This window comes from Lynx canadensis, chromosome A2 (assembly GCF_007474595.2).
Source record: "Lynx canadensis isolate LIC74 chromosome A2, mLynCan4.pri.v2, whole genome shotgun sequence".
NCBI lineage: Eukaryota > Metazoa > Chordata > Mammalia > Carnivora > Felidae > Lynx > Lynx canadensis.
Window position 1 is genome coordinate 138,093,127 of NC_044304.2, and position 14,089 is coordinate 138,107,215.

At 36.5% G+C, this 14,089-nt stretch overlaps 1 protein-coding gene across 1 annotated transcript in view; it reads left to right on the plus strand.

Moving 5' to 3' along the window:
- Positions 1 to 12,566, plus strand: part of KCND2 (potassium voltage-gated channel subfamily D member 2) — a 493,036-nt gene extending 480,470 nt beyond the window's left edge. Inside the window, exons 3-6 of the mRNA XM_030308298.1 lie at positions 5,337 to 5,432; positions 6,296 to 6,388; positions 9,794 to 10,041; positions 12,053 to 12,566. Coding sequence (XP_030164158.1) covers positions 5,337 to 5,432; positions 6,296 to 6,388; positions 9,794 to 10,041; positions 12,053 to 12,230 — 615 coding nt within the window. The 3' untranslated portion in view covers positions 12,231 to 12,566. The remainder of the gene's footprint in view (positions 1 to 5,336; positions 5,433 to 6,295; positions 6,389 to 9,793; positions 10,042 to 12,052) is intronic.
- The last annotated feature ends 1,523 nt before the right edge of the window (positions 12,567 to 14,089 follow it).

Sequence of the window (14,089 nt, forward strand, 5' to 3'; positions counted from 1 at the left end):
GCTATTATTTCCATTTTACAGATGACTGTCTTATGCATGCACACCTACTGATTAAAGTCTAAGACAAAGAAATTCTGGCATCATTAGAGTTATGTATTTTAGGGATTTTCCTATAGATAATTCTAAATACAGTGAGAAGTTTTGAATCAATGAGCCCATGTACAGCCAATGGACAATGTAAGTACAATTTTTTACTTGTCACATAAAAATGTTGGCACTGATACAGAAAGAAGTTACCAATACTCAGTCTTTTATCATACTTTGCTCTGGTGGTTGCCAAACTTTAGATTCATTGGAATCATCTGAAATAGAATATAAAATATAGATTGTTAGACCCACCCCTGTAGCATTTGATTCAATAGTGTGGGATTACAGTCTGAAAATTTCCTAAGTGATGGCGATACTGTTGGTCTGGAAACCATACTTTGAGAACCATTGTCTAGTACATTAATTAATGTCCAAATCAAATAATTTTTATAGAATTCTAGAATAAATAAAATAAATAATAATAAATACAGCCTAAGTATGATCTCTCTTAGATTATCCAATATTAAAAAGTATCACTCAGGCCCTACCCCACATCTCTGTGGATAACTAGATGTTTATCTATAGTTTAAGAACCCCCATTATCAACACATGTAAGAGTCTGGAGGTTATATACTTCTTGATATCCACTCTATGTTTCAGTCTTATTGAATTACTGAGTTCTGCTCTTAAGTCTCCATTCCATCTTCATACCACCTGGCAAACCCCTACTCAGGGTGCAATACTCAGCTCAAATATTACCCATTTTATGAAGATTTCTCTAAATGATGTGGACACCATTAATTGCTCCATCTTCCCTTCTACAACATTACGCGGACTCTACTATCATGTAGTATACATATTCTCCCTCTTCTCCATTTGTCTGAGTGTGGTGCCCAGCCTAAAATAGGCACTTAACGATTTGTGAAATGAGTGAAAGAATGAACAGTGAACTCTTGTTCACCTTGACAGTGTCCTCCATTCCTAAGGTTGGGTGGACAGTCCTAGGGCCAGTTGAAAACAATATTGGGAAGCATGAGTTTTGTCTTTGGTACCCTCCCACATCTTCTTTCAGTTCTTACCTCTTCCCACCTAGAGAACTCTCGTGGCCCTCTCTTTCACTGACCCTTTCTTTCAGGGTCCCTTCCACTGACCCAATTGCCGGCATTGTTTCTGCCCAGCCCTGCGATTACCAGGATTAACCAAGCTCTAGAGCTGACAGTTTTGCACTATCTTCAACTGATTTCTTCTCTCTCTCTTTTTATTAGTATTTGGCACTAACTTGTCTCATTTCTAGGGGAGCTATTTACCTTAACAAATGGAAAGGTTCCAATAAATCCTTAAATCTGTAAAAGCTGTTAACGCTTACTCTGCTACCTCCACATGAGGCATTTTACTAAACCTTAAATGAAAGAAACAAGTCTAAGTAAAATTTCCAGAATAAAAGGTACATGCAGCATGCGGGCTGGTATTTGAAGAGTAAGGAATTGCCTCACATTACAAAGGAGAAAGGTCTTCTCTACCTGACTTGTAAAGCTACCTAGGATACCTTTATTTTTCAAAGGTATTGAAAACATTTTGTGACTTGACAACAACATGGTCCAATAACTCCTCACAATCTACCTCCCACTTCATTTAGAAGATAGATCACATATAAGAAAATTGCTATCTCAGTGGTTTTTGGCTTATACCATCTCTGATTGGGTCCCCTGCTGTTTCAGGGAATACATTGTAAAGTTTATATAATGTCATTTGGTACAATTAAAAAACAATCCACTTGCTAAAAACCACTGCATTCTAGCCCCTGAAAAATCTACAATAAAAGGGTTCCATGTCAAATTAGTTTGAGGAAAATTATATACCATATCCCCCTTTTGACTTCACAGTGAACATCCACAATATGTTGTAAGGAATCCAACAGCAAAGAAACCTATTTGCCTTCTGGGCATTTCCAAACTTCTCTTGACCACAGAACCTGTTGTTTGTTCATTTGGTTGGTTTGGATTTTACCCATAACACTTACTAGTTCCTTGGACCCCAACTTTGAGAAATCCTGCTGAATTTAGAGAATTTAGATGAAAACTGAATTTATGAAGAATTGAGATGCTTGGGGGAAAATGTGCTTATGAGACAATTTATTTTTACCAACACCATCGGTGTTTCTCAAGAATTTGAAAATAACTTCAAAGCTATGTTTGTTTGTTTTTACATAGACAATATAAGCCTTTTTGTTTAATTAAAAATCTGAAAGCCTCCTATTTTCCAAATAGGCTAAAGTATTTAGTGAGACTTTACTTTCACGCCATAATATTTGCTGGTACTTGACTGTGCCAAGAAGTTGTATTTCCTACAAAATAGGGGTGGGGGCTGCAAGGAATACATTTCCTCTTACTAGCCGGTGATTTTCTTTTAACCTCTCATCTACAAAGCCACAGTTGCCAAGATCGTCATACTGAGTGGGTCAGAAGTAAAGTGATTTTCTAAAATATCTTCATAAAAGAAATTTCCTCAATTACCTACTGAAAGCAAAGATGTAATCACAGGTCATAAAAGCTGGCATTATTCAACAGGCATTTGGTGTGGTGCTCCACAAGACCGATTAAACCAATTAACTCATATACTATTGTTGTAAAATGAAAGAAAAGTCGTGATTGAAATTTGAGACGGGAGGCTTTTTCTAACGTAGTACGCGGCCTAGCAAAATGGCCATTCTGTCCCTGCAACAACTGCTTCTTTTCCCCTAAGCTTAGAACTACTTCTGTAGTAGTGGATGCCACCATATGTAGGCTTTCCCAATGTGGAAAATATGTGTCATTTTCCTTTGCTGGACAGTATTTTTGGCTAATGTAAATAAATGTCTCATTTGTGAAAAAAAATGTTTTCTAATACTGCTGCTGAATGCTTGGAGAATAACATATGTGAGACTAGGAACTAAGATACAGGCAATGTAATTGCATGCATTAATTGCAGAAGGAAGGAAGGAAGGAAGGAAGGAGAGGTGTAAGAAAGAAGGGAGGGGGAAGGAGGAGGGAGGGATGGAGGAGGGAGAGAGAAAAGGTGGGGGGAGAGGGAGACCCCCCCCCAAAAAAAAGTCATTGACTGTTTCAGGAGACCAAGGAGACTTTAGGACTTAAATTTCCACAATAATCCCTTTCTGGAAACCAAATGTATATTTAAATTAGTTATTTCTGAATTATTACATCTATTCAAAGTCATTTCCAAATATGCTTGTCATTTCCCATTGTTTTATCAACTCTGGCCTGAAATCCTGTCTGGGCAGCACAGCTTTTGAAGTTAAAAATTTCCTACCTTCCCACTTCATTCTCTAGTGCTTTGAATGATCTAAACAGTATGCTGCCAACAAAGAGTGAAATTTGTCTATTTTTCCCATCATTTATAAATATGATCTCTGTACAAAGTATTATTTTAAGTTGGAATCAACAAACAGGAAGAATAAATTCAGAGAGGAAGAGAGAAGGGGTAGAGTTGAAGCCAGATGATATCTTAATGCTATTTTGAGAGCTTCAGATGTCTCAGTGCTACTCTTAAATGCTGTGAGTGAAAGGGCATCTTGGTACAACTTTGGAGGGAAGTTTGGTAAAACACACACACACAGACATCCTTTGATCTAGGAATACTTCTGCTTCTAGAAACTGTCTTGCCGAAAATCATATCATGATGTTCAAGGCAGGACCCATTGCTTGTAGTAGCAAAAGATGCTTTAAAAAATTAATAATAGTTGGCTGGTTAAATAAATGGTGCTTTATTCATTGGTATATTATATATTTATAATGAATGAGGTGGATCTATATATTTAGATATGGAAGGAGTTCCAGTATGTAATAAATGGAAACAGCTGAGTGCAAAGGAGTGTGAGGTGTATTGTCCCAAATGAGTAAAAATATGTGTGTATAAATGTATGAATACACACACACACACACACACACACACACATACATGCTTTTATCTCCCTAGAAAATTTCTGGCAAGACTCACTAGAAATATTACCAGTGGTTGCCTCTGAAGCATAGCAGTAGGGTAGCTCCAGGCTCCAGAGAGACTTACTTGTTTTTGATGTACTTTTGTATTAATAAAATCTTTGTCGTATGTATGTATTCATTTTTCATTTTTAAAAAGCTAGATAATTTTTAAATTTTTATTTAAACAAAATCTCAGGGTTAAAGACTACAGATACTATTTATCTGGGTTGTTTAGAAAGGAAAAAGAAGGAGTCTTTATGGGGTAATTTTATAAGAACTTGAGGAAGCCATCCCAGTTGCTTTCTTATATACACTTGCTAGATACACATCTTACAAACAGAATGTTCATCAAAAAGTGCCCTCCAGGAAGTGAAAACCAGACTCATTCCATGACTCATTCCATACACAAGCATCAGTTCTAAAGTAGAATGGAATACCAGATATCTGGCTAAATAGTTAGTTTGCTTAGTAATATACTTTGGTGATCTCACTGTAACTGTGAACAATTGAAGTAACCACCCTCAGTCTCTAAACTGGAGAACATTCTCTACACATAAATGTTTTAAAATTAAAAAATAATTTTATAAAGCTCCTTGGAGGGACTCATTATGTTCTCATCTCAACAAATTCCAGAGAGAAATAGAAATCAGATAAGCATGCTGCAGTATGGGCCAGTGTCAATAGAAAAAGTGGATAAATTAGGGATTTTTTTTGAGACTACATGTTATTCGGCATGGGGTCTACATTGCCCAATTTAACAAAATAATTCCAAAAAATGCTTTTTGATATTTGAGAATGCAGATACACTGCATTATTATTTACCCTCCATTGTTTAATTCAAAGCATAAATGTATTTTTAAAATACATTTTTATAAAAACCTTTTTAAAAAAAAACTTTGAAAAGTAAGGAAGGAAAGAAGGAGGGAAGGAGAAGAAACAAAGGAAGAGAGGCAAGCAGGCCACTGGTTCCTGGAATATATTTACTAATATTTATAAAGACATTAGTTTAAATGAAAATGATTTGGAAGGTCGTATGTTAAGTCTTCATTTCATTAAGTTACTCAGATTGAGATAAGTGAAAATATAAATAAAGGAATACTGTCATTTTTCTCTTAACACAATTGACAGAAACAACAATGAAATAACTTGATCTTACTAAAACGACTTAATTACAAATCTTAAATGCACCGACTCCAAAGTAGTTAATTGATCTTACTGGAAAAGTTCACGAAAAAAATATATATGCTGACATTAGCATTACACCAGAGTGCCTTCGCTGTTTTAAGAAAACAACTCATGAGTATTAACATTTATTTCTCTTCTGGCTTATAGAAAGCCAGACTCGCCAGGATCCGGGCAGCCAAAAGCGGAAGTGCTAATGCTTACATGCAGAGCAAACGGAATGGCTTACTCAGTAATCAACTACAGGTACAGTCAAGCATTTCACTTTTTTTAATGTTCGATTTATTAGTGTAATATTGATTTAGTTCTATTTAACCATATAATTTTATTGTGGGCAATTATGAAAATGGCTACTGAAACAACAAAAGTGTCATTTTTAAATAACCTTGCCCTGTACAGTCTCATTGGCTGTATGTAGCAGATTAGAACCTGGGCTATGAAATATTGCCAGTGAATCATGACTCCCATTCATGATTGGGCAATATTTCTTCACTGCCTTATTGAAACATGGGAAAGGTAAAAAAATTCTCAACGACTCAAGTACCTATTTTTATTTCAAAATTATTTATGTTCCTTAAAATTCATTTGTGTGGGGTTATGATGTCTTGTTTTACTTCTTAATGGAGGGGAACACCATTCAGTGTTCTAAAGCTCACTAGTAGCAAATACAAGAGAAGCTTCACTTTTACCTCAAAACTTTCCTTTAATATTTGGGATTCCAATCATCTTGCAATCAAAATAGCTTTTATGTAGGTGAGCACGATCATGATTTCAGGATTATCTAAGTACTAGATTAAAATTTATTATCCAAAAAGAATAGCTCCCAGGCTTTCAAAGGTAGCTGGTAGTTGAATGAGTAAAACCGATTTAAATTTTCAATTCAGGGAGGCAAGTCTAAAAGCCCAGACCGCTAATTTGACAGAAATATAAATGCTGATTACCAAAATTAAAAGCAACTGCACATTTGTCCCTTTTTGGTTAAAAGAAAATTAAAATGCTGCCATTTAATCTCGGGAAATAGGCTAGCTCTCTCTCTGGAAATGTGTAGCTGAGGTTCTCATTGTTTGCAAATGAAATAGAAAGTACTTCTGTCTTCTGTGTGTTAACAGTCCTCAGAGGATGAGCAGACCTTCATGAGCAAATCCGGCTCCAGCTTTGAAACCCAGCACCACCACCTGCTTCACTGCCTGGAAAAAACCACGGTAAGGAAAAGGCATGACTGTCCGCCCCTGTACGGAGACAGTAATACCATTTGCTTTTGTGGATACTGAGCGTTTCCAAGTATGATTTCACTGTCTACATTGCTGGAAAATATACTAAAAATGAAAAAAGAAAGAAAGAAACCCACAATATTTGAAATTGCTTTGAAAGACTCTAGTGACATTTCAACTTGAAAAGTATTTTAGAGAATTATTTAAAATGTTTTTATCTTCAGAGATTATCTTAACTCTAGTCTAAAATATCAGTTTAATGCCAATGGAAAGTCGTTTCCCAACAGCTGACTGCAGGTCCTGTAAAATATTATTTTTCCTCGGATAATTAAAATGTTAATTAAACAAAAAACAATGTAGTTCATGTATTACTGACATCTAGGTAAAGGGAAAAACAATAGCAATAACAACAACAAAAAAAGAGAGTAACTGAATATAAGCATCTTTCCATAAACAAGTTGTAATAAACAAGATGGGTAATAAAAACTATGTGTTCCCATAAGAAAAATGACCCATTTAATCGCTGAAGCCCGTTGGAACTGAGGATTGAGCCAGCACTTCTTCGCTTAGAAGCTTTCATTCGGATCTCCACTTTAGCAAATGTACCCTTTCCCTAGCTGGCTTGTCAAAAGGGGTCACAGTCTTTGACCACAAGGCAAAACAAAACTTTCACCATATTTGAATCAAGTCTACTCCCTCACTCCCCAGAGGTACATACTTGTATTCTCATTTCCAACATATTCCCCATTCATTTATTCACTTCCTTATGCAATCATTCAAGAAATTTGTATTACTTGCCTATCATGTGGCAGACAGTGAGCCAGCCCCTGGATACACCATGAAGTCAGGTGTGGCTTCTGCCTCCATCAAGCTTCCACATATGGGATAAAACACAGATGTTACCGGAAGAAGGGTCATGAGTTGCAGAGGAAAAACGAGGCCACAGTGCAGTGCCACAGAGGGCGGAGTCACTAGGGGCTTTCCTGGAAGAACTTGCATTGAGACCCACAGGATGCCTAGGAGCTAGTTAGGCAAAGAAATGAAGGAGCTAAGGGGTGAGGTGAGCACCCGGGGACAGGGTGGGGGGTGGCGGCTGGAAGTTGTCCTAAGAGGAACTGAAAGAACTTGAGAGTGATCAGAAGATAGAGCATACAGAGACTCAAGCAGAGACAGAGAAAGTCTAGATAATGGAGGCTTTGGAGGCATGTGAGTAATTTTGATCTTTATCTCATAATAAATGAAAAATTACTTGAGGACTTTAAACAGGGTAGTTACATGATTATATTTGCATATGTATATGCAAGAGAGTAAGCGAGAGGGGAAGGGACAGAGACAGAGGAAGATAGAGAATCCAAAGAAGCATGAAATCATGACCTGAGCTGAAGTCAGCCGCTCAACCTACTGAGCCGCCTAGGCACCCCTATATTTGCGTTTTTAACTGAAGATCCATAACGATAAGGTCTATAACTGTTAGGATACTCTTTCAAAGGTAAATGGTAATGTTAATAATCAACTCTATTTATCCCCATGCTCTTCTCTTTTATTTTCATTTTTTACTATCTTACCTTTTATTTTTACTATTTTACCTTTCAAGTAAAAATTGTCTAGCGCCAATTAACATAGTTTAAATCGAGCTACCTACAAAAATAACCAGCAACAGAATGACTTCTTCACTTCCGATCACTGATGTGAAAAATTAGAATCTCATGCATTATATACTTGTATTTTGTGTGAGAATTGTGCGTGGTAAAAGAAAAAAAAACAGATTGTGAATCCTTTGTGAGCTATATTTTTTCTATAAAATTTGACATCGAAATTCACTTCTTAATGAAATTCCATCTTATCTGGTCATATTATTCTCTGGACTTTAAACAGTAGATTCTTAAATTTCAGTTACCTCAAAATGCTTGTCTCAGCAAAGAAATAACAAAATGAGTAACTAAAACAATCTATTTGCTATTGGCCAGTGAATTGCTTCAATCGTTTCACTAATATTCTAGGATGAGAGATGGTTATGTGGAACTTGGCATGTGCAAAGCCTTCCATTATAAGATTATTCCCACCTACACAATGAAAAAAAATAGTAATTGAAGTCATTCTCCAGCAGTTCGGACCAAAATTTTTTCTCTTACATTTATGAGGTAAAATCTTACATAGGCATTTTAGGAAGCGATTCTTTATTAAATACTATAAACACAAAATCTGCACTGTGTTTTGTCTAAAATGCGGCATACAAAATGATGCCCATCACTGTTTGCCTCTTGGCCAGAAGAACTATGAATACAAGCAGAGCTAAGAGGAGTACAGCCAGTGATGTATCACAAAAGTAAGAAAGGAGACCTCAGAGTTCAGTGCTAACCTCTTCTGAATCAAACATAAAGTGGCACATTTTGCAGTATTTTATTTATTTAACTAATGGGTCATTTTCTATACTTGGAAATTTTAGAGGAACATCTGAAGAAACAGAAAGTATAGAGGCACCTGGGTGGCTCAGTCGGTTAAGAGTCTAACTCTTGATTTTGGTTCAGATCATGATCTCAGGGTCATGAGATGAAGCCCCGAGTTGATCGCCACATCAGGCTCTGCACTGAATCACTGAATGTGGAGCCTGTTTAAGATTTTCTGCCTCCCTCTCCCTCTGCCCCTCTCCTCTGCTGGCACTCTCTGAAAGAGAGAGAGAGAGAGAGAGAGAGAAAGAAAGACAAAGAAAGAAAGAAAAGAGAAAGAAAGGAGAGGAAGAAAGAAAAGAGAGAGAAAGAAAGAAAAAGAAAGAAAGAAAGAAAGAAAGAAAGAAAGAAAGAAAGAAAGACAAAGAAAGAAAGAAAGAAAGAAAGAGAAAGAAAAAAGAAAGAAAGGAAAAGAAAAGAAATAGAAAATGTTTTAACTATCTCATTTTCTAATTAAAAAATGTTTTCAATCTCATGTGAAAATATTTGCTAATGTAAAACAGACAATCTAATTTGGGACATTCTATTAAAATAGCCTCTTTAACATAATTCCAAACTGTTTAAAAAATAAAAGTCAATGTGAATTTACACATTCACCGTGGGTACTATTTTATATGCATTTTCAACCATTTTTTTCTTTGCCTCTTAACTTCCAGAAATGATGTTTAAATTAATAAATGATATTTCAGGATAAGGTTAGTCCATAAAGAGACACTAAATCAGCCTGCAGTTGTCCATCTCAAAGTCTAACAGGGAGATTTTATTTTCACACAAATGCCAGCGTGAGCTGGCTTTGATATTCCAGTATTTATGAAAGCGGCTAGTTGCCCACTGGATAGTCTAAGTGTATGGGCCTATTTGGGTTTTAAAAATAAAGCCATTCATTTCCTTTCTTAAAATCACAATGTGTTTGTTGCCTTTTTCGCGTGTTCTCATGACTACGGAACAGAATCACGAGTTTGTGGATGAGCAAGTCTTTGAAGAAAGCTGCATGGAAGTTGCGACTGGAAACCGTCCTTCAAGTCACAGCCCGTCTCTCTCGTCACAACAAGGAGTCACCAGCACTTGCTGTTCACGACGACACAAAAAAACCTTCCGCATCCCTAATGCCAATGTATCAGGAAGCCACCGAGGCAGTGTGCAGGAACTCAGTACGATCCAGATCAGATGTGTGGAGAGAACCCCGCTGTCTAACAGGTACCCGAGGTTAATCTGTGTGGGTGCACACACCTGTGCCTGTTCCCAGAGCGTATCTCCACCTGCAGGCATGTCACTATCTTGGTGTATTTGGCACTTTTTGGTATTGGGGCGGGCGTGGTGAGGGAGCAAATAATTTTTATTTACTTATTTTTAATAAATACACCTTAGAAGTACTGTGGCATCTAAATCCTAGTTCCTAGGGTTTAGTATGAGACAAACTAATACCGTAATAAGTATGCTGTAATATTCATTTGAGTCAAAAGTAGCAGTTGTACAGTGTGAAAAGTAGAAAGAAGACAAAACGGTCAGGCACAAACAAGTGTACTTCTCCCTCCTTACCTCCACCACTTTTTCTTATTTCGGCAGACACCTTTATACTCAGGAGCCCCTTATGTAAATGCAAATAGCCTTAAATGATGTTCAACACTTACTAAATGTTAGTAAGATGTTAGATGTTCAACACTTACTAAAGGAGACCAATTAGATTGGCACTGGTATCATTGGAAAGGACTCAGCAGCACCTAAAATAAATCGACACCTTCAACGTAACAGTGAAAAATAAAACTATGCCTATACAAGTCTCTTGAACCAATATATAATTTGATCATAAAGATATTTTGAGTTGCCAGAAGCACAAAAATCAATCCAACACACAAAAAAAGATAAGCGATATGCTACAATTGTTCACCTGTGGTTAGTTTATGGCCAACTTAAGTGAAATTTTTCTGGTGGTATTTTCCTTTGCTTGTCTTTATTTGCTTTCTGTCTTTCCCACAAACATGTATGTGCAACACAAAGTAATCCATTTAAACTATACAACTCAATGGGGCGCCTGGGTGGCTCGGTCGGTTAAGCGTCCGACTTCGGCTCAGGTCATGATCTCACGGTTTGTGAGTTCGAGCCCCGCGTCGGGCTCTGTGCCGACAGCTCAGAGCCTGGAGCTTGCTTCCGATTCTGTGTCTCCCTCTCTCTGACCATCCCCCGTTCATGCTCTGTCTCTCTCTGTCTCAAAAATAAATAAACGTTAAAAAAAAATTAAAAAAAAATAAACTATACAACTCATTAAAATGATCAATTCCTGCCAAAATAATTTTGCTTTGTTCTTCAAATTAAATAGCTATGTTTTTATATTAACAATCCATTAATTCAGCGCTGCTTCTTTGTTCTCATTCAACAATCTTTGTGAAAAACCTGGATGAGATTCTGAATTCAGGCTGTGTTGATTTACATAAATCAGAGTCTCTGGGACCAGAATATTAAATTTTAGAACAATGAAAGATTTCTGTCTCTAAATGTTCCACCTCTGCGTTGCAAAATTAAGTAGAAAGCAGAGAAGTACTTAGAAAATTTTAGGACATAAACATTTTAAGTAAGATTTCCATGAAAATAATTAGATTTAAGTATATCATGTATACCCTTCTTGTTCCTTTCTCCTTTTCCCTCTATCCACATAGAGTATAAAAGTCGTGCAAGAATACTACTTAGGAATATCTTGAATTATTGGTAATGGCTAACATTTTAGGGTTCTTAACATTGGCTGTCAGTAACTTGAGAGCTTAAAGGGCATCATCTTTCCCAAAGAGACAAGATAGTAAAATGATTCTGTGGTCAAAAGAACTGAGACACATTCACAGGTAATTGAGGTACATCCCTTTCATAGGAGCAGCTCAAAGCTCTCAGAGGTCCTGTCTTAAAGAAAGCGATTTTACTTTGCCTAACCCTGGCTTTCCAAAACTGGCCTGAGTCTCTTTCTTGCATTTTCGTAGAAAACACTTTGATAAACACTGCCTGAGCCAAATTGAGCTGGCTGTTAGACACTCATTTAATATTAATGACCTGACCAATGTTCACTTCAACATATATTAAGGTTTAGGGCTTCATGTTTTAAAAATCATGGTGACTGTAATTAGATATTTGAAATGTTACTGACAAAATACATTCCTCAGTTGCAGGGAAATTTTTTTTAAGTAAACAACTTACTTTTTTAAATCTATTTTCTCCTCATCAGCCGATCCAGTTTAAATGCCAAAATGGAAGAGTGTGTTAAACTAAACTGTGAACAACCTTATGTGACTACAGCAATAATAAGCATCCCAACACCTCCAGTAACCACCCCCGAAGGAGATGACAGGCCAGAATCTCCTGAGTACTCAGGAGGAAATATTGTCAGAGTATCTGCTTTGTAAGACAATTGGAACCAGGTCTAAGAGAATTTGAGCTCTGGCTGTGGAAAGAATTCCAATGTGGAAGAAAGAAGAAACAATAAACCTTTTGCAGATGAAAACAGCAAGGCAAGAAGGTTGGCAGTGAAATAAAAACAAAGCTTCCAAACTTGAGGATGGAAATAAAACCACCAAATGGCATTTCTAGACAGAGTCTGACCTGTTCTACAGAGAAGTAGTCTGTGACCCTTTGACTTTGTGATTGAGCACAATGAAATGCCGCCTAGCGATGCTTCTTATGATCTGAACTCTTTTTTAATAAAATAAATAAAATAAATCTTTGAACATAATGTTCCAGTTGAATGCAAAACAAAAAAATATGGAAAACATTTTGATAAAAATTTTTCCTGTTAAAACCATGAACATTGGCTATGATGAAGATTATTACATATTAAAAAAAAACTCATACAACACATTTGTATTGACTGAAGGAAACCATCATAATGCATGCTAGAATTCTTTGGAGCAGTGATCTCAGTGTCCTTATGTTGTCTTCAGAATAGGCATGATAAATTATAATTGTAGAAAGGGGGACTTTCTGTGCACTTACAACAAGCTGATTGCTCATGTTCCATGGTGGGCTGTGCAAATTAACTCCTTTCAGAGCTGCGGTATTTCTCATGGGGATGCTCATTAGTAAATCTAAAGCGTTCGGATAGTTCAGTATTAATTATCATTTTACCTTGCACCTAGATACTGTTACAACTGCAATAATTCATTGTACACCTGTTGTATCAGGAATCAGGATTTTTGTTGTTGTACTTTCCAGATCCTCATAGATACAGTAAGAGCCACATACATAGAGAAACTTCTGGTGTGGCCAGATTTTAGATAACTTTTTAATCCAAAACTATTGTGCCATAAATGTTTTTCAGTAATATTCTTTGGTCCTCTGTATTCGTGTGACAGTGCATTATCTGTTCTTGTATTTCTATAGCACCTTTTCGTGGGTTTATCGTCATCAACTGGACTAACGTTTTGTAGCTCAAATGACTTTCCTACTTTTGTATTCCCCAACATATTAGCTTGTAAGTAGATTACCATCATCAATCCCCTTGTCAAAAATTAGGAAAAAGGAGTTGACATCTATGAATGATCTCTAACTTCTTTGCTGTTAGGGAAAAGCCCAGACACTGGATATATCGTTCTGTGTTTCAGGCAAAGAGTAGGCTGGGATGAATATCACAAAATCGGTGATCCCAGAGTCTCACTTGATGTATTATTTATTTTACTTTAGATCTCAAATACATTTTGAGAATAACTAATGTGAATTGAAATGCAGAGATAAACTAGAGTGCTTTATGTAGCAATATTTGTTGAAAGCACGCTTTCTATGCCGTTGGAGAAGGCAGCACAAATTTATCTGAGAAAGGCTCCTGTAGACTGCAAGGAGCAATTTTCTCCACTAAATCAGGAGGATAGGAGTTTGATGATGCAAAGTTGATCTCTATGTACATTGAAGTGAAAAGTCTTTATACCTTTTCACCTTTAAACTATATCAGCAGACATGTCTGCACGTGACAGTGTAAAAAAGTTGTATGTCAAATGAAAAGTTTTGTTCATTCCAAACCACCACTGTAAGAAATAAAGTTTAGCTTCTGTACATGGAAAGAATTAATAATTATCCCTCTACTATAGAGATTTTAAAATGCTTATCATAATTTATCATAAAAAAGACTTAATCCAACCATTTTCGAGTAAAGCCAGAAATTCTTGCTTCCCATTTCTAGAATAGCTTCTAGAACAGTGCTGTGCACACAGTAGATATTAATAAACATTTGCTTCATAAAAGTAAGGCAAACTCTACTATCTCTCGGGAAGAA